This window comes from Balaenoptera ricei, chromosome 12 (genome assembly GCF_028023285.1).
Source record: "Balaenoptera ricei isolate mBalRic1 chromosome 12, mBalRic1.hap2, whole genome shotgun sequence".
NCBI lineage: Eukaryota > Metazoa > Chordata > Mammalia > Artiodactyla > Balaenopteridae > Balaenoptera > Balaenoptera ricei.
In genome coordinates this window covers 92,191,001-92,217,797 of record NC_082650.1, presented here as the reverse complement: position 1 = coordinate 92,217,797, position 26,797 = coordinate 92,191,001, and the positions used below count along the sequence as shown (strand labels likewise).

The 26,797-nt window shown below is 30.6% G+C and overlaps 1 protein-coding gene across 1 annotated transcript in view; it reads right to left on the bottom strand.

The window, feature by feature from the left end:
- EYS (eyes shut homolog) overlaps nucleotides 1–26,797 on the bottom strand; it is a 1,726,005-nt gene that overhangs the window by 1,575,765 nt on the left and 123,443 nt on the right. Inside the window, exon 6 of the mRNA XM_059941649.1 lies at nucleotides 8,931–9,096. Coding sequence (XP_059797632.1) covers nucleotides 8,931–9,096 — 166 coding nt within the window. The remainder of the gene's footprint in view (nucleotides 1–8,930; nucleotides 9,097–26,797) is intronic.

Here is a 26,797-nt window from a genome sequence, read left to right as displayed (position 1 = left end):
CAACACCTACACAAAATAAGCTTCTACGTTTGTAGAATATTAGATTTGAAAGAGACCTAAAGCAGAATAAGGCCCAACCCTCTCATTTAAAAAATGGACTAAGAAATACAGCAACAGAATAAGACACAGTTTTCAGGCCATACATTTTAAAAAACAATAAAATGCCAAATAAACTTCCAATTAATATTTATAAAAATAATGTAATAATGATAAACAATACATTTTACACAAAAAATATTTGCTCTTTATCTATTGTAGTTGTATAGGGAATTATTTCAAAAGAAATTTGTAAAAATTCCTTAAAATATTTATAATAGAAAAATGGTCAGTACCTCATCCTAGGTTCCTGACAAGAAGGAAGAAAGTCAGGGAATGTGTGTGTGTGTGTGTGTGTGTATACGTAGGTATAGACATATGTAAACACATTTATACATATACATATATAATGCAGCTACTTCATGCTCTGATGTTAAATATAATATCTGTGACACAATAAAGAATGAAATTGCTAAAAAGCAAAATAATGTGACATATAAAAGCAGACACACAGATAACCCAGGCTTAGAATTATACAAAGACTGTACAATATCTGTGGTAAATGTGTTGAAGTTTCTATAGGAAAAGATGAATATAACTGGTAAACAGATGGGGAATTATGGAATGAGAGATTTGGAAACTGTGAAAAAAAGCAAAAACCCAAATGGAAATACTAGAATTGTGGGGAGAAAGGAGTTAATTTAGTCGAACTGAGTACTTCTTACCTTTCGTTAGTGGATGTAACATTTCCAGGTAATGAAAGAACATGGGGGGCCTGATTCAATCTCCTTGTGCATATAACTAAACCTCCTATAAAGGGGACTATAATATTTCTTAGGGAGATAGTATTTATCCACAAAACCCTCTAGCTGATATCTCTATTTTAGAATTGTTTGTAATTTACAAACCTATGATTCGTGAGACATGACTTCTTGCAAAATATCATCTAAATTATGCAAAGTACAGCTGAATTATAAATAGAGAGGGTTCCCAAGCTGAAATCTCCCTGCTGTGTGAAGACCTCATTTAGAAATCTCACCTATCACTCTGGGAAAAAAAGGAAGAAACCATGCAGAATGTTTCAAACTATTTTCAGCCTTACCAGTGTAACTTGACTGCTTGTATTCTTAAGATTATAAAATATTATTACTATATTAGTAATAAAATAATCAATGGATAGGATTATCAGCAGATCAGGCACAAGAAAGAGAAGTAAATTAATGATGTCAATAAAAATCATATCTTCAGCGTGCTGAGAGAAAATAACTATAATATGGTTATGTCAGCCTGGTACAATGAGTTCGTTTATTTTCTGAAGGAAATAGTATTACGTTTAACTGTTTATTCAATATTTGGGAGAACTTGGATATAAGACCCTATTTTTTGAGTATTCTTCATTGTGAAAAGATTTTTTTTAAACTATTTTATTCAATTACTTTAGAGCTTGTAGGATTATTCAGATTTTATACTTATTATTGAATCAGTTTACCAACTAGTATTTTTCTAGGAATGCATCTATTTCATGTAAATTGTCCAATTTACAAAGTTTTCCATAATGATATATCTGATTAAACATTTGGATTTAACTGAGATATTTTTGCCTCCTCCTCTCCAGACTTCTAAAAGGAGGTAACAAAATAAATAAATTAATTAATAAAATAAAACAAAACTTTAATGCAGTAAGAGAGCTAGAGGGGAGAAAACAAATTTTGAGAAGCTGAAAAGATGGTGGAGGCATGGGGACTAAATTAGCAGAATGGGAACAGAAAAAACATAAAAGTCTAATTAGAAGATATGTTTATGAAAAACAAAGTCATTTACCTAGACAATCTTGAGATTCTCAGAACTTAAAGACATCCGAGAATGTGGTACTGAGGTGGGTTCTGGAAACAGCGAGATTAGTAACACAGCTTCTCTACCAAATCACAAATTCGGATATTATACTGACTCTTCACTCACCTCCCCCAGGCCCACAAATAAATAATTTTCAAGGTTTATTCTTTGGAGAAAGGGAATCTTTTTAAGTCTTCGCCTCTAAATAGAGTCACCTGAAGTTGGCAGAAAGACTCCAAGTGAGAAAGAACAAAACATCGTTCAACTTACAGAAAACTGAGGTACTGAATGGAACAGAAGAAAATTAAAACAAATCAAAGCTCTAATAGTCTTATAGACATAAGAAAATTATTTTATTTATATAAAACAACAGAATATCATGAAAATGTACAATTTAGACAACTGAAAATTCTCTAGATAATTACAAATATAATAAAACAAAAATTCAACACTAGTTTTGAGATATTTAAATGGGAATAGAGTAGAAAATAAACAAAATAAAATAATGGAAAATAAATAAGAGATTATGAGAAAATGAAAGAATCAATTTAGGAGATGCAATATCAAAATTTTGGACTTAGGGGTACAGAAAAATAGAAAAAAAATTCTTAGTGACATAATACAGAGACTACCTAAAAATTGAAAGACGTACTTCCAAATAAGAGGGTTTATCAAGAGATATGAACAAGATATGAACAAGAATACAATCATGGGAATGTAAATTAGTGCAGCCACTATGAAAAACAGTATGGAGTTTCCTCAAAGAAAATCAAAAATAGAATTACCATATGATCTAGCAATTCTACTTCTGGGTTTTTATTCAAAGGAAACAAAAACACTAACTCAGAAAGATATCTGCACCCCATGTTCACTGCAGCATTATTTACAACAGCCAAGACATGGAAGCTACCTAAGTGTCCATCAGTGGATGAATGGATAAAGAAGGTGTGGCAGATATATACATATATATATATATATATATATATATATATATATGCACACACACATATATATATGTATATATACATATATATATAAATAAAACGGGATTATGTATATATATATATATATATATATATTGTTCAGCCATAAAAAAATGGAATCTTGCCATTTGAAACAACATGAATGGACCTCAAGGGCATTATGCTAAGTAAAATAGGTCAGACAGAGAAAGACAAATACAGTATAATCTCACTTATATGTGGAATCTAGAAGAAAAAAATCTAAAAAAAAAAAAAAAAAAAAAGAATCCAGATTGGTGATTGCCAGAAAAGGGGGGTGGAGGATGGGTGAAATGGGGCATAGTGGTCAAAAGGTACAAATTTCCAGCTGTAAAATAAGTAAGTCTGGGGATGTAATGTACATGGTTACTATAATTTATGGTACTGTACTGTACATTTGAAAATTGTTAAGAGAGTAAATCTTAAAATATCTCATCACAAGAAAAAAATGTAACTATGTGTCGTGATGAATGTTAACTAAACTTTCTGTGGTGATCATTTCACAATATATACAAATATAGAACCATTATGTTGTACACCTGAAACAAATATAATATTTCAATGATATTTCATTTTTTAAAGAAGAAAATAATCCTCAAAAGTTTCAATATAGTGAAATGTCAGTACACCGAGACAAAGAACATAAAAAAAAGGCTTCAAGAAAGAGGATCCCAAGTAGAATATAAAGAATCAAAAGGTAGCCTATTACATATACAATTCTACATTATTGCATGCCTTCCTTTCTTTTCCCTTTATCATATATCTCATAGATTGTCAAATCAGTACTGGGAGTATTCCACAGTCCTTTCTACATCTGTGTTTACTCTTTTGAACAAAGAGCCAATGATGTCATGTTTAATCTTGCACCTATATTACTCATCATATGGATGAGACACATGTGGTGGGAAAGCTAGGTCAAGAAGTATATACATTTATAGTATTGATAAATATTGCAAAATTGCTCTGCTCAGATATTATAGTGATTTTCCATTTCACCATCAATAGATAAAATCAACAAGTTGTCACACTCTCAAAGTTTTGCCAGTCTTAAAGGAGAAAAATTATATATTTATGATGCTTTTAAAAATGTGCTTTGCTCTCATAATAAGTAAAGCTAAGCATTTTCTCAAATATTTAGCAATACTTTCTATGCCTCATGTACAATTTTCTTTTGTCGTTTGCTTCTATGAAGTCTTCACAGGTAGATATTTTTGCTTTTCATGCAGTCAAATTACCAGTCTTTTCTTTGTGGCTTCTACATTTTGTTGGTAACTATAAAGACCTCTCTCATCCAAGTTTATAAAGTAATTCTCCAACATTTTTCTGATGTTTTTATCATCTCAATTTTTATATATAAAATTTTTATTGATATGAATTTAACCCAGAGTATGTACTAAGACACAAATCAGACTTTTTTCCAGATGACGATTCTGTTGTTCAGCATCAAATATTGAATAGTCCCTATTTATCCTAAAGATTGAGATGGCAAATTATATTATATGCTAAATTCTCTGCACATATGGATTTATTTTTGGACTTTGTATTTTGCATATATTTTGACTATCAATGCAACAATACCATGTTTTCATTATTGAAGCTCTATAGTATGCTTTAGTATCTGGCAGAGCTAAGTCTCTACCCCACCAACCTGCACCATGTGCTTTTTGTAGAGTACACCTGGCTTTATTTGTCTATTGAGTTTTCTATGTGGAACTTAAAATCAATATAAAAGCATTGTTCTTATTTCACTGAAATCTTAATAAATATATAAAATAATATGGTGATTTGAAATCTTTAATATGTTAGGTCTCCTCTCCATCAACATGGTATATTTTTAGAAATTTCTTTCTAGATATTGTGTTTGTAAATATACTGTGGCAATACTTAAAGTTTTCTCAACTTAGAACTTTAATGCTTTTGCTAATTTTAGTCCTAGGAATTTTAATATTTTAACTGCTGTTTACATAACATCTTTTCTTTCATTGTATCATTTAGTTAGCTCTTATCTGTATTTGAAAGTCATTTATTTCTTTTTAGCATATTAATCAATTAACACAATTCTGTTACTGAAAACTGTTTTGAAAACATTATTATATGTAATATAAGTAAAAATCATTAAACCACATTTGGTTTTTAAAACTCAGATTTGCTATGTAAATCTAGAAATAAAGTCCTAACATCCTCAATGGATATAGAAACAATAGTAGGTATTTAACAAAAGCAGACTTCAAAGTGGAGCAGTATGGTAAGAAAAATACTTTTGATAAAGATTTCCTTAGAGATACAGGATTTTCTATTCTCACAGTAATCATTGTAAAATTACACAAATAACTAATAATGAATTGATTGTAATTAATATATTGAAACATCTTCTGTCAAAAATATAATCCACTACTTCTTGAAGGAAAAAAAAGAGAATTAAAAGTAAATATTGGTTTGCAATAACAGTTCACAAATACATGAATCACTATTCATTTACAAAAAAAGTTCACTGGTACATATTAAATGTTTTAAATGTATATGTTTAATGTAGTTAACTAAACAGAAATGATCATAAGCTTTAAAAAAATAAAGACATTCAAAGCAAACTTATCTGCTTTTTTGCTGTGATTTCATCTTTTCTTAACCATGATTCATATTATCTTATTTCATTTCACAACTCATTATCCACTCTGTCAGTATGTCCTTTTCTCAAACCTAATAATACATATAATGAACATAGATGATGACATTGAAAAGAAACAGTGCATGTCAGTTCTTTCTCAAGTTGTGCACCATAGACCAATCGTCCTTGAAGGGGCTTCTTCTAATTAATTACCTTCCCTTCTTTGTAGAGCAATCATATTGGCAAGAATTGATTGGGCGTCTAAGACACTTCATTTAGTTGGTAGAAAAATCTCTTAATTAAAATAATTTTACTGCTGGTAAAATTAATGCACCCCATGCCAATGTACCAGCTTGATTGTAATGTTCCTCTTCAATTATATTTTATGAGAAAAAAAGAAAGTAAAATCTTAACAGCAACAAGAAAAAATAGGAATTACATAAAATGTGTAATTCTATTTACATACTTAAATCTATCCTATATTCTGTTTTTTTTTAAACTTTACTGAGAAAAGTTGCACTGCTGAATCCTGTACTGACATTAAAAAGAATTTAGGTGGCTCTGCTTAAATATTTTTTTGACTATTGAGCTTTATCACACTGGCTTCTTTCACTTGGGACAGTCCAGGTCATTTAAATTCTCACATGTGGAGGTCACATAATTCGTATTTTTGTGATAATTAGATATATTCATTAATTTCTGAACCTAGATTCATGAAGGGATAATGACTAAGTACGCTTTCGTTACTTTGATGATAATTGCTCAGAGCTGATTTATCCATGAGCAATTTTGACTTCATATTACCCCTCATGTCCTAGAAAATATATGTTATACCACTGTCATTCATAAAATAACTACATTTGCTCAGAGATGATTTATCCACTAGCAATTTGATTTCCTATTACTCCCCCTATTTTTCCTAAAAACACTATTTGGTGTTTTATTGTTGTGAATATGTTCCCTTTACTCATTTTTAGTTTTCAAATAAGTTTAATGTTTAAAATTAAGTGAATGTATATATTCCATTATTCCTACTTTGAGACGAAGGGAAATCAAATAAAAAAATATAAAAATGATGCAGGCACTGGAGTCCATGAACTGATCTGGCTGGTAATAGAAGACTATGTTTCTCACTCTGCACATTAAATGCATTTTAATGGAACCTTAAAGATCTGTGTCCACCTCACTACAAAATTCCAGTTTGATTGTTTTGTAGTGGAATTCTAGCAGTAGTATGTTTTAAAAGTGCCTTGGGTGCTTATACTATGTGGCCAAGGTTTAAAAACGACTGAGCTAACACAATCCCTAAATTGTTCTGAGACCGGATATTTCAGGTAACTTCTCTAGCCTCAGTTGTTGTTCTTGTTTGTTTGGTTTGATTGTGTAATTTGTGAAATAGTAGGTATTCATACCAGAGCCTCTGAAGTTCCTTTCTGCACTAACATGATATAATCAACAAATTACTGCTCTCTTCTATCACTTCTGGTCTTCAGTGTGATTTGCTTAATGAATCACTATTTCTGTCATTAAGGGTTGTTAACTCTCCAGCACACCATCTTATGATCATGTTGAAATAAATTACCATGTCTTCTGTTTAAAAGGCTAATGTGTTAGTTTACTTCAAGACTGTTTTAATGTAATAGTACTCTTATAAGTGCAGCTGTTGTCAATTGAATAAAATTAGCCATTGGTTGAGAACAGATATGTCAAATTTACTAATTTGCTGATTGTTGATAAACTATAATGCCAAAATATCATTGACAGAGGAAATATTCTTTAAAATAATTAATTGAAGTACTGTTCAATTTCAAGAATGTGGATCAATTTGCTTGAGCTAAGTCAAATAGCATTCAAAGATTAATCAAACAGGAAATTATGCTCATCAAAATAGATTTTGAATAGGAACTGCCATTGTATAAAACAATTAGTAATATATTTAATCAAATGTGTGTTGGAATTCTTTTATTTCAAGAGTTAAAGCCAGAAAACTAGGCTTCCTCTTGACACCTCTATCACTTGCTCTTTGTATACAATTCATAAACAGAACTTTCCATCACCTCGCAATATGACTACAACTAACTCTACCATTTTTCCCCTCTCCAGTCTATTTCTCCGCCTGATCGTTCTTAAATTTTTTTGAATGTGTCAAACTCTACAAGGATTTTAACCCCGCATTTTAGTTTGGACATTACTTTCTTTCCCAAATCTTTTTACTCTTGTTCTCAGAGTTTCAGCCAGGACCTCAAAGGATCATCACTTCTTAGCGTTTTTTTGTTTTGTTTTTTTCTAATGTGCTTTATTGGAGTCTGATTGACATACAAAAAGTTGGAGATATTTAATGTGTACAACCTGATGTGTTTAGAATAAGTATACACCCGTGAAGCCATAAACACAATCAATGTTGTCAATTTATCCATCACCTCCAAAAATTTCCTCCCACCTGCTCTGTTTCTGGCTTTTTTTTTTTTTTTTTTCCTTTTGTGGTGAGACTATTCAACATAATATCTGTCCTCTTAGAACAATTTTAAATATACAATATATTATTGCTAATCATAGGCCCTATATTGTACATATTTCCAAAACTTATGTCTTGTATAACTGTGAACATTTGTACATTTTGAAACATCGTTATTTTTTAAATAAAATTCCCTCAATCTAGAATGCTGTGTTCTCCAACTTCTCTACCATGGCCTCACTGTATTTATCTCTGTTACTTTTTTTTTTTGTCTTCGTCGGGTCTTCGTTGCTGCGCGCGGGCTACTCTTCCTTGTGGTGTGCAGGCTTCTCATAGCAATGGCTTCTCTTGTTGCGGAGCACAGGCTCTAAGGCATGCAGGCTTCAGTTGTTGTGGTGCACAGGCTTAGTTGCTCTGCGGCAGGTGGGATCTTTCTGGACCAGGGCTCGAACCCGTGTCCCCTGCATTGGCAGGCAGATTCTTAACCACTGTGCCACCAAGGAAGTCCCTATCTCTGTTACATTTTATCATAGAAACTTCATCTGACCTCCCAACCTACTCTCCCAATTGCCCTTTTTTTTTTTTCTTTTTTTTTTTTTTTTTAAACAGGTTCTTTGGCTATAAGTTTGCATAGGAGGATGTTTCTTTCTGTAGGAGCATTTTACTTCAATTTATAATTATATATTTATCATCGTGAGTATTTGCCCAATAAATCCCTCCAAAAAATAGTTAGATCTGTGAGAGTAGAGGATAATTCTAGTTTTTTTCACAATTATATACCTTGCACCAAGCAGAATTCCTGGGATGTAGTAGATGATAAGCATATGTATGTCTTTTAAAGGAACACATCAGAGAAGAAGAGTATTAAATTCATTTTTATTTTATTTTGTGTTTTGAGATATAAAATCTTTTGTGTGATTGGAAAATGAATACTTACCTGGTAAATTTTGAACTGATTTAAGCAAATTAAAAAAAGAAAAAAACACTTTAATTGAATTACCTGTAAATTTCATTTGCCACACATATTTAAATTGAGGAGGACTTGCAACTTCAGCTTGACAAATATCATGGCTGATGGCTCCACAGTAGCAGGCGTACAGATGAATTAAGCAAGCATTCTTTACAAATCGACATGAATTTCTTGTGCACCCTGGAGTGCATATATACTAAAAAAGGAAGTAATAAAATTGATTAAAAACTGAAATACGTTTTGGTATATAAACTTTTGCTTATACAAACACACAGCTAATTTCTAAAACCACCAATTTAAAAAAAGTCTATAGAAGACACATAATATACCACTCTTCTTATTCCTTCTATTCCTTTCTCTTCTCTTTCTGTAGCATCTTGCCTCATGTTCATGTTCATACTGCCTATGTGGTATTCTTTTGGCTTTGACTCACTCCTTAACCTACAATGTTTCCTTATGTTCCATCTACTGGGTTATAATTTTTTTCACAAATGAAAAATAATCATGGTATAAATTATGAGATGCATCATCTAAAACATCAGTGGCTCACTTGGATTAACACAATGAAATGCCAAGGTACTGTTTAAGTTTGTTGGTTTTTTAAAGATATATTATTTGAAAATATTTTAATATAATCAGGACATATTTTCTAATAATATGATTTATCTGCAGTAATCTCTAGTATCTTCAAAGACAGAATTCATATCTGGTTATATCCACAATAAAATTAATTAAATTTAAACAATTTTAAGTCACATTCAAGCCATCATTAAGTTTTAACGCATCCCACTTTACTGAGGTCTTAGGATGACATAAGTCAATAAGATAAATTTAAACCCTGGAGACAGACAATGGCCATATATCCTGTTTAGGGCATATCTTAAGCCATTTCTAATTCTCCTCGTTTCCAATGAACAACCCCCCCCCACACCCGAATTTGGCAGAAGGAAGCGCAGCTGAGTCATGAGGCACAAGGACTCACTAGCATCTAACATTTTCTTTAATGAAATTACTGTACTAAGCAAGCTTTGTTCTAATTGTTTCAGGTCATGGTGGTCTTCTACCTGGATTCACAATAGAATTCCTAATGGCTACACAAAGTATGAATCTTAAAGTATGAATTTTTATATAAATTAGTACAAGACCATATACCTAACTGAAATCAACACTAAAGACTAGAAACAATCTGAAAAAATTATCATTTCATTATATTGAGTGGCTACCAAGAGAACACCATTGTATGATAAATTTCTAAGACTTGAGATCACGGAAAGTTTTAACCCATAATTTTTATACTAAGACACAGAATTTAAACTCTCCAAATGGTATTAGCCAATCTTCACTGTCAGTGGATTTGTGATCTTCATTGTGATAAGAAATATGAAGACCTAATAAATTTGAATTCATGACTGTACAAAATAAACTTAGCATAGTAGTATATGGTTTGTATTAAGAACCAGTAGAGTCATCTCTTTACTTAAAACAAAGCAAAAAAACAAAAATCTCAGCTTAAACTAAGCCATCTCTTAGATTTTTTAGTTTTATTTGTATATGTGTGTGTGTGTGTTTTAAACTAAGAATATCAGAGGGAGCTGCACCAAATATATGTGTATAATCCTCATTTCTGTCTGGCAAACTCAAGATTGATGGGTCCATTTAGAAATAAGACTTTACATCTTCTGTAATAGCTCTAGGGGAGGTGGACAAGTAAAAAATAGGGGTCAGCTAATGATGACAGATGCCAGGCAAAATCATAGGCATAACATGGATCCTTGCTCACAGTGCTGCTATGGTGCTCATCCTGCTAGTTTGAATGTTACTTGGAGACAAAATAGGACTCAGGATTTATCTGAATAAAAAACCAAAGCTCCCTATGATAGTTTTCAAGGAAAGTCGGAACAATTTATCCATCTTTAGACTCTTCTATCCTGAACAAGGACACTGTGAAGGTTTCCTGTCTCTAAACAAAGTTTGGGTTTACAAGAACTTATTTGGGATGGGAAATTGGAGCTTTTATTACTATATATAGATTATTGCAACACAGAAAATTGTGTCTGGCAGCAACCTGAGTGTTAGCAATTTATTTCCTTAGACCATATGTAAAGGTTAGGAAGTATCATGATATAGGTCTATTCTAAAGGTGACCTCAGTCAATGACTTGTGTGTTCATGTGAGAATTCATACTAACACACACACTCCACAGCAACAACAAGAAAATAAATGAAAACACATGAATAGAACAGAAGTAAAGTAAAATAGTGAGACTGAAGAGTGGAGGCTTTTAGGCAAGTAAACTAAAACCTCAACTCTGAATAGCTCTGAGTGTTCTAGCAGCCAAGTAAAAATATAAAACATGAAAATATAGTGTAGGTCTTCTTGTTTATTAGAAGAGGTGGATTTGCATTTTGGTGGATTCATTTTACTGTATTGGAAAAACCATATTTCCAGATGATACTCCTTAGGAATAGTTGTCATATGGAGGAGGATGTTAAACAAGTGTTAACACTTTAATAATGCGATATTTTTGTGGAAAATTATTTAACAATTTGACCATGAATTCATAAACATTTTTCTGCACAGTGCTACTTTGTTCAAGTAAGATGGTTTTCAATAAATTGATTCTTTTCTTTTTGAGTATGAATTTTGAAAACACCATTAATGGAGGAAATCAGTCATTCTGAATTCACATGGACATGATGACTCACATAATACCTATTGCCCATTAAAACACTATTTTATTAATTCTCATAAACTTAAATAGACACACAATTTAACAATTCAGAAGCATCTGTATGACAAGATCAGCGTCTTTGTGAATTCAGTTACTCTAAAGTGACCTCTTTTTTACATTGACATTAATTTCCAATATAATTAATAGTCCTCTCTGTCATTAACTTACCTGAAGTTCCACAGTGACCCCAGGTGCCAAGGTAATACTAATTTTTCTCTATCAATTTTATTTGGACCAAAGGGGATTCAAAGTTTTACAAGAAAATAATCATTTAGCTATTTGATGTTTTAATCCTCCCCAAATTAATAGCTGGAATTAATACTTTAAAAAATTAATACAAATAGTTGGAATTAATACTTTACCTTATTTTTAATACTATTATATATTTCCCATTTAATTCATGGATTAAGTAACAAATATTTGTTAGAAAATCTGTGCTTGTCTAGAAGATCTATTTCCAGACATCCCAGATCTACTTCTTCAACATTCTTAAGTTTCAACCTTCATCCATGAAATAGAAATATGACTCCCCTGAAATAAAAGGGGTTCACTTGCATTGACAGAGTGGATTTAAGGTGAACAATTCACTTGTTTGTCTGGGACTTAATTTTTTTAGCATTGAAATCCCTATGTCCAGTGAAGGCACTCGGTCCTAGGCAAACTGGGATGGTTGACTGCCCTAAATGGATTATATACTCAAAGTATTATTCCTGAAATGAAGGCAGATGAAGAACAGAGCTGCAGCAGACATGTCATGAGAGAGAGAAAAATGGTATTCTGTTGTTCTAAGCCTCTGAAGTGTGTGTGTTTGTGTGTGCATGAATATGCATGTTTGTAGGGGATTATCACAGCATAACCTATCTAACACACTTATCAAAAGTTTTCTCTATCTAGAGGTGAGACTAAACTCATTTGCTGATGTTTGTTTCAAATATGAAATATCTATAAGTGTATTAAGTTGGTTATAATCTTATAAAGTATATAGTTCACATATCTGTAAGAACATTAATATTACATTTATTACAGTAAACTATAGGTGTTTATAAATTGCTAATAAAATATACATGGAAAAGCAGTGTTTCAGTCTATCTTGTAGGTAACTTCCAAGTTTATATATAAAAATTAGAAACAGTAAACAATTCAGCATTTGTACTATTTCTTTTGGAATTAAGTGGGGTGCCAGTGGTGGGGATATACAAACATTCATTTGAAAGTGAACACATATCTTATTGTTGACAGTGAACTAATTAACTGCCACATATTAGAAAACTAAACTTGAATTAACTTTGAACTTTCATAAGCTTGTGAAAGCATAATTTTGGTAAGCAAGCAGTGAAATTAAGACAATGATGAAGTAGTTTCACAATGACAGTAAAAAGAAGCAGCAGAATCAAGAAAATTGCTCATAAAAAGGAAAGCAATCTATTTCTTATATCACATGTCAGTATATATTACATCAGTAAAAGCATATTTTGCAATACCAAAGTTTTGTGACTTTTACTTGATTGACAAAAAATACATATTCATAGTACTTTTATAACCCTAACTAACTGATTTAACATATCATGTGCTGAAAGCATTTGATGATGCTTTCTTAAGGCTTTTGTTTTTTATAAAGGGAAAAATTTTTGATTGATAGTACGAAGAGGATTTAAAAACAACTCTAGATGTTGAGTTATTTTAACAGCTATATTTCTTAGGCAAGATAATGATTTCTTTTAGATATTCTGCTTCCTGTGCTGTACAAGCATCTTAAACTTCTCTCTTTCAAAGAAATTGTATCCCCAAATCATGGCTCATACCTATCTTACAACATCTGTATTCCCTGATGGTTCTATGTAAGCATTTATGCCAGGGTTTAGAAACTGTGTTAAAAATATAGAATTTTTTTTTCTTTACATAATGAAGATACTAATAATAAGGATACCACGTCTCTCTCCCTTTGCCTCAGTGCTGTCGCTCTCTCTCTCTCTGTGTTTGTGTGCATGTGTGTGAGAGAGAAAGAGAGAGAGAGACCATTTTGCCATATATATGTTCAAATGAGTTCAAAAGCATTGTCTAATTCATTTGTGAATTTTCAACAGCCTTGATAAAGAAAGTCCTTTTATATTTTGTTCTAAACTTCAGATAAAAAGACAACAATTATGAGATTTTTTAAAAGATCATACACCTCAGTTCTCACAACGCCAGGACATAAACATATATATTTGGTTTAAAATCATTTTATTTTATTTTTTGTCTCCTCTTTATTCTCCAATAGAAATGTTATTGGTACAAGTCTTAATCAGTTAACACTAAAGATATATAATCACTAGAAATCTGAAGTGTAAAATGTTATGAATCTGAAATTGTATTGTTTTTGTCACAACCCCTCCTTGCAGTACCATTTTTTTCTCACTCATTCTTCTTGAATTAGTACTAAAATATCACTGACATTTTATTTATTTGTAAAATATCATATTCTACCTAGTTTAAAGAAATTTAGTGATTTTGAAAAAGTAATGATGAATTCACACAGAAAAAGTTCAAAAACATCCAATGATATGCTGCCTACAAAAGGCTCAATTTAGCTTTTAGGACATACACACAGTGAGAGTGAAGAGATGGGGAAAAATATTTCAAGCAAACAGTAACCAAAAGAAAGCAGGGGTAGCTACACTTAAACAAAATAGACTTTAAGCAAAAATTGGTCAAAAGAGACAAAGACAGTTATTGTAAAATACTGTCAATCCATCAAGAAGATATACCATTTATAAATATTTATACACCCAACACTGGAGTAAATATATAAAGCAAATATAAAAAGAACTAAAAGGAGAAATAAATAGCAATACAATAATGCTTGGAGACTTTAACACCCCACTGTCAACAATGGATAGATCCAGACAGAAAAATCAATAAGGAAACTGTAGATTTGAACAACATTATACTTCAAATGGATCTACCAGACATATACAGAATATTCCATACGATAACAGGAACACTCTTCAAAGTGCACATGAAACATTTTCTATGATAGATCATATGTTAGGTTGCAAAACAAATTTCACCAAATTAAAAAAGAATGAAATTATATAAAGTATCTTTTGACCATCAAAGTATGAAACTAGAATCAATAACAGTATAAAAGCTGTTTTCCACAAATATATGGAAGCTAAACAACACACTCATGAACAACCAATGGTTCATAAGAAGAAATCAAAAGGTAAAATTTTAAAATCCTGAAATAAATGAAAATAGAAACACAAGATACCAAAACTTATGGGATGCAGCAAAAGCAGGTCTAAGCAGGTCTAAGTGAGAAGTGTATAGCAATAAACGCACAAGTCAAGAAAAAGAAAGATATTAAATAAACAGCTTAACTTTATGCCTCAAGGAACTATAGAGTGAAATAAGAACAACAGTAGCAGAAGAAAATAAATAATAAAGATTGCAGCATATATAAATAAAATAGAGAATCAAGAAACAATATAAAAGATTAACAAAAATAAGATTTCATTCTTTGAAAGGATAAACAAAATTCACAAATTTTAGGTAGACCAACCAATAAAAAAAAAAAAAAAAGAGGACTCAAATAAATTAAATTATGAATGAAAAAGGTGACACTATGACTGTAAATAAATTGGATGCAAATTAAAAACAATCATAGGAGATCATTCATAATTGAACAAATTGAAGAGCCCAGAAGAAATGGATAAATTCCTAGAAATGTAAAATTGACCAAGAATGAATCATGAATAAATAGAAAATCTGAACAGAAAAATAAAGAGTAAAGAGATTGAGTTAGCAATCAAAAACTTCCCCAAAAAGAAATTTCCCAAACTAGATGGTTTCACATTCTACCAAACAAAAAAAAGAACTAATACCAATACTTATCAAACTCTCACAAAAAATAGAAGAGAAGGGAACACTCTCAACATAATTTTATGAGGCCAGCATTACTCTGATACCAAAACCAAACAAGGATGCTACATAGATGCAAAAATTATCAACACAGTATTAGCAAACCAAATTCAAAAACACATTAGAAGATCATACACCATGATCCAGTGGGATTCATCCCTGGGATATAAGGATAGTTTAATGTATGCCAATCAATAAATGTAATATACCACATTAGCAGAATGAGAGATAAAAATCACATGACCATCTCAATAGATACATAAAAAATGTATTTTTCAAAATTCAACATTAATTTGTGGTAAAAACTCCCAATAAATTGTGTACAGAAGAAATGTACCTCAACATAATAAAGGCCATATATGACGAGCACACAGCTTACATCAAACACAATGGTGAAAAGTTGAAAGATTTTCTCTAAGATCAGAAGCAAGACAAGGGTTCCCATTTCCAATACTCTTATTCAACATACTACTGGAAGTTCTAGCCAGAGCAATTACAAAAGAAAAAGAAATTAGATTCATCCAAATTGGAAAGGAAGAAGTAAAACTGTATCTGTCTGCATATGACATGTTATATAAGGAAAATTCTAAAGACTCCACCAAAATATCGTTAGAAATAATAACCAAATTTAATAAAGTTGCAGGACACAAAATCAGCATACAAAAATCTGTCGTGTTTCTATACACTAACAATAAATTATCATAACTAATAAAGAAGATCCCATTTACAATAGCATCAAAAGTAATTAAATACTTAGGAATAAGTTTAACCAAGGAGATCAATACCTGTATGCTGCAAACTATGAGACATTGATGAGAGAAATTTAAAAAGACACAAGTAAGTGGAAATATATCCTGTGCTCATGGGTTGGAGAATTAACATTATTAAAATGCCAGTACTACCCAAAGCCATCTATGGAGTCAATGCAATCTCTATGAAGATTTCAAGTGCCTTCTTTTTTAAATTTTTTCCAGAAATAGAAAAATAGTCCTAAAATTTGTGTGCAACAACAAAAGACCCCAAACAGACAAAGCAATTCTAAGAGAAGAATTAATCTGGAAGCATAACAGTTCGTAATTTCAAACTATACTACAAAATTATAGTACTCAAAACAGTATGGTAATGGTTTAAAAACAGACAGATAGACCAATGGAAAAAAATTGAGAGCCCAGAAATAAACCCATGTATATATGGTCAACTAAGAATTGAAAAAGGATCCAAGAATATTCGGGGGAAAGTGATAGTCTCTTCAATAAATCATGCTGGGAAAACTGGATATTTATAAGCAAAAGAATGAAATTGGACCTCAATATTTACCATTCATAAAACTTAACTTGAAATAAGTTAAATATTTAAATATGGCTTAAAGCAACAAACAAGCAAACAAAAACTCCTAGAAGAAAATATAGGTAAAAATCTGCTTGATATTGGTCTTGGCAATGATTTCATATATATGATCCCAAGTGAACAGTAAAAAAAGCAAAAATAAACAAGTGAGACTACATCAAATGAAAAAGTTTCTGCACAGCAAAGGAAACATTAGACAAAAAGAAAAGACAACCTTTGGAATGGGAGAAAATGTTTGTAAACCATGTATTTGATAAGAGGCTAATATCTAAAATATATCAAGAACTCATACAACACAATACCTAAAAAACAAATCAAATTTAAAAATAGATATGTTACCTGAATAGGCATTTTTACAAAGAAGATATTCAAATAGCTATTAGGTACATGAAAATGTTCTCAGCATCACTAATCACCAGGAAAATGCAAATCCACAATAGGATTACACATCTGTGAGGATGTGAAGAAAAGGGATACCTTGTACACTGTTGGTGGGAATGTAAATTTGTACAGCAACTATGGAAAACAAAATAAAATTTCCTAAAAAACTTAAAAATAGAACTGCCATACCATCATGCAACTCATTTCTGTGTATATATAAAAAGGAAATGAAATAACTATCTCAAAGAGATATGTACACACCCATGTCCATTGCAGCATTATTCACAACAGTGAAAACATGGAAGCAACCAAAGTGTCCATTGATGGATGAATGGGCAAAGATGATGTGGAATAATATATATACATATATATTATTCAACCATTAAAAGAATATATATAATATACATAGTATATATTATACATTAATAATAAATAATATATAATGAATATTATATGATTTTATATATAATATCATACAGCATATATATTATTTATATTATCATTAATATCTATATTTATAATATATAACCTCAAAATATTATATGTATAATATGATTGCATATCATATATTGTTATATAATAAAAATATGTAATTATTATATGTATAATATATTATATAATAACATATAGTATATGTTAATTATTTTAATTATGAAATAATTATTATATATAATTATATATATTTTAATAATCTATATAAAATTATACATAACTTTATATAATTAATCTAATTATATATAATATATATAATTATATTTATATAAATTATATAAATTATATATATCATTGATTTATTATATATTATATAATAGAAGATATATAAACAATTATATAAAATTAATAATTACTTAAATAATAATAAATAATAATAAAAATAATACATAATTAAATAATAATTAATAATTCATGTATAATAGTATTATTAAATATAATATTATATTTTATATGTGATATAGTATATATCTTATGTAATTATGTATCTGATATTATTTTATATTATAATATACAACTGTAATGTATAATAATATATAATTATAGTATAATATGTAATATAATATAACAATATATATAACATATATAATGTAATTATAAATAATATAAAATTCTACATAATATATTATTATATACTTAATATAATTATATTAATATATATCATATTATATTATTATATAACATATATCATATATACCATATATATCACATATACATATCATAGATGTTATTATATATCACATAATATTATATTAATATTATAATATATAATATATTATACAATATATATTATATAATGTGTAATATACTGTACACATAAAAATATAATAATTTATTATACACATATACATATATTTTATAATATATATTATCATACTATGTTATATTTTTGTATTAATTACCATATAAATCATATTATATGATAAATATTATAAATAGCATATAAATTATTATTAATGATATAATACAATATTATATAAACAATACAATATATGTAATGTATATGATGTATTATATAATTACATATTAAATATCATGTATCATATAATTATATATTATATATAATGTATCATATAATTACATATTATATATCATGTATCATATATAATATGTAAATAATTATATATAATTATACATAATTATATGTATTATCATATATGCCATTGTTATAATATATATTATTTTATAATATAATATATTAAAATATAATATAGTGTAAATAATTGTATGATATACAATATATAGTGTAATATTGATAATTTATGTGTATTATTATTAATAATATATTAATTGATTAATTATATAATTATTATATTAATTAGTTTTATTTTTATAATTTTATATTAATAATAATATATATTAATATAACAATACATATATATTATTCAACCATGAAAAAGAAGGAAATTCTGCTATATGCACCAACATTGGTGAAATTTGAAGACATTTTTCTAACTCAAATAAATCAGATGGGGAATGATAAATACTGTATGAGCTCACTTATATGTGGAATATAAATGAAAAAATATCAACAAGCTACTCAGAGATATAGAGGTGAATGGTGATTGCCTGGTGGGGAGGAGAGAGGAAAATGGGTGAAGGTGGTCAAGATGCACAAACTTCAAATTATAAGATGACTATGTTCTGGAGATGTAATGATGTAATGCACTCTACGGTGACTATAGTTACCAATATTCTATTGTGTATTGAAAGTTGCTAAGTGAGTTGATCTTCAAAGTTCTTACCACCCAGGAATGGTGAATATGTGAGTTGATGGATGTATTAACTAACCTTATCATGGAAATTATTTCACAATACAGGTATTCCTTGTTTTATTTCACTTTACTATGTTTTTACAGATATATGTTTTTCACAAATTGAGGGTTTGTGGCAACCCTGCATTGATCAAGTTTATTAGCGCCATTTTTCCAACAGCATTCACATACTTCACATCTTTGTGTCACATTTTGGTAATTCTCACAATATTTCTAACTTTTTCATCATTATTATATTCGTTATGGTGAACTCAGATAGGATCTGAGTGTTACTATTGCAAAAAGATTGCATCTCGCTGAAGGGTCAGATGATGGTTACCATTTATTTTAGCAATAAAGTATTTTATAATTAAGGTATATACATTGTTTTTTAGAAATAACACTATTGCACAATTAATTGACCTCAGTATAGTGTCAACATAACTTTTATATGTACTGAGAAACCAAAAATTTGTGTGACTTGCTTTATTGCAATATTCAGCTTTATGGCAGTGGTCTGGAAACAAACCCATAATAGCTCTGAGGTATGCCTGTATATACGTGTATCAGGTCATTATGCTGTACATGTTAAACATGCGCAATGTTATACGTCAATTATAAGTCAATAAAGCCATGAAAAAAGTATGCTTACACATATTTTACTGTTTGGGAGTGAAGAAAAATTTAACTTATAAATAGTATATAAGTACATATAATATAAATAAATTACATAAATATATATTTATTAAGTATATAAATATAAATTTAATATAAACATATGTGCAAATATATAATAAAATTTCACTTTACAAATGTTTACTTAGTAGGAGACATTTCCTTCCCCTTCTTAAATGTATAAATTTTGTTAAAATTATTCCATATCAGTATTATAAATGAGTATGGATAAAGGGTAATATTGCCCAATTGCCCAAGGCTATCCTGTACTCTAATGTATTTATCCTTCTGAAAGACTTTTGTTACTAAATCTCTTAAGTATCGTGTTCATTATTAAACTCCTACCATAGCTTTAAATTAAATGAAGAAAATTAGAAAAGGTATGGAAAATCTTCAGAGAATAGAATCATTCTTTAATATCCAAACAGTGAATCAGTCTCAAAAAAGTATCAGATAGGTCTGACTGTCTTCAATCTAAATCAACTTCCAGCTGCCAGCCTAAAAATGTCTTTGCCATGATACTAAACACAGTAGTTGTGTCTCATACATTTTATGTCTTTGAATGCTAAATATCATTCAATTTCAGAAATGTATTCGATAGTATTAGAGAGTGGAGAAATGATTACCTCTACCATTTACAATAATCTTAAAACTCTTTCCCCTTTTTCAGTGGATATCTTCATTTTTTTTTCCCTTAGGCTAGATAACATTCATTTGTCTTATTTGTGACCTAATAAATGAGTGTAGAAATCCAACATCCTTATTAAACTTTGCAGTGTAAACTTCTTGCAATAGTGGTATACATTAAATCAAACAATTATTTTATTAAGTAGCTTCAGTTTTCTTTTTCAAGGTAACATATTTACTCTATGCTTTTTCTTTAGCTGTAGTTAAATTTCACCTCTTCCGGAGAAAGAACAATCTTGTCAACTCCTTTAAAAATATATCCTTTGTTTCCACAGCATTTTCAGTTTTCTAACTGACACTGTTTTTCATGGCAAAGTCAAACATTTCTGATAAGATTGCCATCCCAGGGAGAGTACATACTTAACAAGCTGAGAGTGACTCAAATATCATGTTTTACTTGCTTAAGTAGTTGAAAACTTTGTTAATATTTAATCATTCATCTGCTTTAATACAAAATCAAGTTTTTCAGCATTTTGTTTTATTATTTCAACTCATCTGTGGTTGCACTTTGCTATTTACGTAAATATGTAAATGTAGTATTTGTGTCAAATATCTTTTCCACCTGTAAAAGTGTATATCTAACTGAATATATTTCCCTAAAAGACCAGTAATATATATGAATACTCAGTCTTTACCTTACTGATTTCAATTTTTACAACCAGAAACTTAAATGTTAAACTTGTTTTCGCAAACTAACTCTTAAATTTTAAAATTTACTTTATAAGTCAAGTTTTAAAATGATTTCTTATAATATATGAATACTGATTTTGTCTACGTACACCTCTGCAACAGTTGGGTATTCCTGCTAATTAATGCTATGGTAATAACTAGTAACATAGGATTTCCTCAGACTTTGACTCAAAACATAATCTACTAAATGTTTTTACTTATTTTATTTCAGACATATTGAGGCAATTTTTCAAAAGCAAAACTTCTACCCTTAGAAACCTGGTTAAATGATTTTGTCTATAAATAATTTTTTAAATGATTAGAAAATTTTATTGCATGAGAAATATTTAAAAATCAATCTATGTATTTGATTAATCATTAAGTAGAAAACAATTATAGATGTGCTAGATTAATAATACTGAAATACAAAATGAATAAAACGTTAAACTACGATAATTTGGCATGAGTTGAAATAGCTCACTTCACTGCTGGACATGAGTTTAAGACATTTTTTAACTCTTGGCCATCATGAAGGAGACCAAGTTGAACCAAATTAAAAATCCCAAAATTCAACATGGCAACCTTCTCTTTGGGGGTGATTCTAGGTAACTTTACATTTCCTTCAGGTGTTCTTTTATCTACTTTTTATATCAGGAGCTTTAATGAGGAATTCAAGGACAATGTGCTCCTCTGGGTCAACTAGGGTCATTTAAAGTTTAGCTCATTCATCCTGGGTGACACCAGTGAGCTCTTAACATCATTACTGAAGAGACAGAAAACGTGTATTAAAAGTACATGATTGGCCTATTAGAATGCTGTGGAGTAAGAAGAAGAGAGGCACCTAATTTTTTAAAACTGAAATTTGTTTTATATTTCCTGATTCACAGTTCAAATGGAATGAGCAATTTTAATTTTCTTTGCATGAAAATTTAACTAGGTGATATCATGCCTTTTGGGTACAATTATGTAATTAAAATTTGCACCTGATTTTAAGAGTTCCAGTCATCAGCATATTGTCAGAGGAATTTTTGTGAGTTGAGACAAATTGCTTGCCAAAAGACATACTAACTTTGTGAAGGGCAGCTAGAAAGATAAAACGAGTTAAGATTCAGGTGACTACATGGCTGAGGAATTTGATTATTGACAAAGGATCAGTGAAGTAAATTCCTTTCTTGGTTCTCATAACAGATGCAAGAATAATTAGAGACTGACTCAGATTTGCTAATAGTAAACCTATTTAAAATATAATGGGAACAACCAACAAAATACTGTCACACCTATTTTTACCAACAACATTCCTATAGTGGTCATCCATCCGCCTTCAATTCTTACTCCCTTTTCTGCCCAATCACAGATTTAGGTCAGAAAAGATTACGAAGAGCTGAGGAAAGGAGATAGGAAAAAGACTTCATATATTTTAGTCTACTTAAATATGCTTAAGTATATGTGGATCTGTCTCTCTCTGCACTCTGAGAAAACAATCCTTCTTCATCATTGGTGGACACTAATTAATAAACCTGAACTTTGAGTGACTATGACTCAGAGACCTTCTCTAATCATTTTCAGTTAGCATATTTATTTGTGTGTTAAAAATAAATTTTCTTGAAATCTCTGTGTATTTATCTCGTTTTGCTGCTGTAGTAAATTACTATAACCTTAGTAGTTTAAAATATTTACTCCTTTGTATTTCTGGAGGTCAGATATCTGAAATCTGTCCTACAGGGATCAAGTCAAGGTTTAGGAGGGCTCTGAGGGTGTAACTGAGCAGGACCCTATGAGGCCTTCCCAGAATAGACCCCAATCCGTGTCCTCCACCTGTCTTTTGTCTGTAGAAAATCTTTAGTCAAAGAATAAATTTAATCAGGGAATTGAGATAACGCAGAAAGAAAGGAAAACAGTCAAGCAAAACAAAATAATATTTTAGCCATTAAACAAAGTCAAGGACCTTTAGTTCTTCCTCAAGGACTATAGGTAATATTCTGAGCCATGTCCTTTGAGCTGTTTTGCAGTTACCTAAACACCCACCACGTGGAAGAAGTTAACTGTCCGCTGCCCACAAGCATGTAGACCCCAGACTGATTGGAACCAGAAGGTTGATGATGCCGACTCCTGATTACCTCACCACCAACCAATCAGAGGAATGTCCACGAGCTGACCACGCCCTGCTCCTTGAACACTGTAAGACTCCTCACTACCCCCTCCAGGGTGGGGTACAGAGTTTTGAGGGCATTAGCCCACTGTGGCCCCCTTTGCCTGGCAAAGCAATAAAACTGCTGTTTTCTACTTCACCCAAAACTCTGTCTCTGCATTTCTACTTGGCACCGGTGAACAGAGGTAGAGTTTCAGCAAGAAGGGAAGACTCTGTTTCCATGACTTTTTCAGCATCTAGTGGTCACCTATATTCCTTGGCCTGTGGACTCTTCCTGCATCTTCAAAGAAAATCACTCAAATTTCTGTGTCTGTCATCACATCACTTTCTCTGTCCCTTACTTCTTCTGTAGCCCTCTTATAAGAATCTTTGTGATTAAATCAGGCCCATCTGGATAATCTAGAATACTCTCCTCATATCAAGATCCTTGTCTCAATCACATTTTCAAAGTCTCTCTTTCCATATAAGATAACATTCGTCGGTTCTTGGGAGTACACAAGGGCTTATTTGGGGTGCCATTATTCAGCCAACCATACGCTGGATTCCCAGAAACTGTTTATGAAAGTTATGCCTTCGGTTTATTTAACATATACTTCTGATGCACCTGTTTACAGATATTATGGCACAAACTCCTGACCATGAGCATTTAGGGAGGAAAGTAACCATCCTAAAGGTCCAAAACACGATACGAATGAGATTCATGTAACCAACTACACTTTAAAAAGTAGTTTCATCAGTGATTTCTTCTTAATTTTAAGCGGTGACTTTTAAATTGTAAAGATGTCTTCAAGCATGATTTTTTTCTATTCGTTTTTCTGTTTCATAATTAATGAAGACATATTGACATCTTTAGTTTCTCTGAGGCATTTAAAGTATTTACATTTGTTTCTTTTAAATGTGAGCGTTTCAACCATTCACAGAAATTGCACTAATTTAGATGAATTAAGTTGTCACTTCTTCTAAAGGTGTTTTAATTTACTTTTTCACTTGATATAAAAATTCTGCTGAAAATAAACAAGAGAAGTGATAAAATATATGCTTATAACTTCTCCATTCTTGCTCTTATAAATGGATAAGGGTATGAAATAAATCAAGTCAAATTTTAAAAGTGTGAGAGAAGTTTTTGAATATATTCATTACTTAAATCCTTCTTAAATTTCTTCCTACTATATAGCTAGTGTTAATTATTATAATTAATGAATAAAATCATGTGGAATTAAAAAGTACTACTCATTGTAAACCAATTAATTTACAACTGCACATAGATGTGACATGGACATAAACACTAATTCCTGAGTATTTCTATTTTTGTCCTAGAACTACTATTAAGACACCTGTAAATTTCCTGTACACAAAGTTCTTGACAAATAATAAAAGCTGTGTGGTAACTTTAATTTCTATTAATCCTTTTAAGTTGGAAACTTTTGTTGCTTTATTACTGCTTGCTGCCTAGAAAGGCAAAGTCAAGACTACCCAGATAATACTATGTGAGTCTAATCATCAAAAAGTTTCTAACACTTTTTGTAACTAACAACCTTAGGGCAATAAAACCATTTCAAAATTGCTTAAACATGAAACCTAGGAAAGATTATTTTCTTGTGTTCTTTGAAAAATTTCTTTCAAGTCAAAGTATATAGTTTTTGTTTACTTATTTAAAATGACAGTGATTCAAATGATTAAAATATACTGAAGAACTAGAATAAAGAAGTAACGTACACTGATGAAAAGTACTTAATAACTAAAACCTAGTGTGAGGATGCTATTCTCTGTCAAAAACTATTTTAGGCAGGAGCCAACTTCCCTGGCAAGAATCTGAACAAGAGCAGGAATAATTACACAACTAACGAAGGACACTCAGAAGCCATCGAGAAATCTGTCTAACCTCGAGATTATCATACTAAGTGAAGTCAGTCAGAAAAAGAAAAATACCATATGATATCACTTATATGTGGAATCTAAAATATGACACAAATGAACTTATCTATGAAACAGAAACAGACTCAGATATAGAGAACAGACTTGTGGTTGCCAAGGGGAGGGGGTGGGGGAGGGTTGGATTGAGGTTTGGGGTTAGCGGATGCAAACAATTATATATAGAATGGATAAACAATAAGGTCCTACTGTATAACACAGGGAACTACATCCAATACCCTATGATAAACCACAATGGAAAGGAATATATATATATATATTCCTTTAAAATAGATATTTTAGATCTGATATTTCTTTATTGCAGAGGACTCTCTTGTGCATTGTAGAATGCTTAGCAGCAAACCTGGCCTCTACACCAGACATCAGTAGAAGACCCAACCCCTATTTGTGACAAACAAAAATGTTCTTAGATGTTGCCGAGTATCCCCTAGTGGGCAAAATCGCACTTGGTTCCTCTGGTGATCTCTTGTTTTTGACCTTAACTACTCTTTTCCACACATGTCTGGATGTCTTGGTACAAATGATGACAACTACCAATCCAGTCCCTAAACCTGAAGAGAGTATCTCTGAGGACTGATAAGGAATGAAAATATTGGTGTGTTCATCTGGCTGGAAACTTGGAATGTGGTTCTTGGGCCAATAGGAAATGATGTCAGCTTTTTTGATCGTTTTGGAGTTTGTAGCAGATCATAGTGTGAATTTTAGATTTTGTCACATTTTGTATGTGCTCAAAACTAATATTTTGAGTGTTCATATCATACTTAGCTTATCTAACACCTCTTTCTTTGATTTGTTGACTTTTAAGATATTTTACATACAAATTATTGAGAGTTGTTTTATTTATCACATAATTCTTCCCACCTTTCACCAAATGCATCTCTTTCCCAACCCCATGTTGGGCTGGCATTGACTACTGCATTATTAAGAGAAAGGTCTCCTGTTAGTTCATGGAATCTGGGCTTTTCCTACATAGAAGACACATTTCAAGGTTCCTATCCACTCCAGTTGGCCTGACTTGCCTTTGCTGATATTTTGCTGCCTTTTCTGGAAGAAGGTTAGTCATATGCAAAGAAACAAGGAGATCTACCTTCATAGAGCTTATAGTTCAGTTTACTCTAGTCTGACAGATAATAAAAGAGCGACGTGAAGAACTCTATTGTTATCTGGGAAGCTGGAT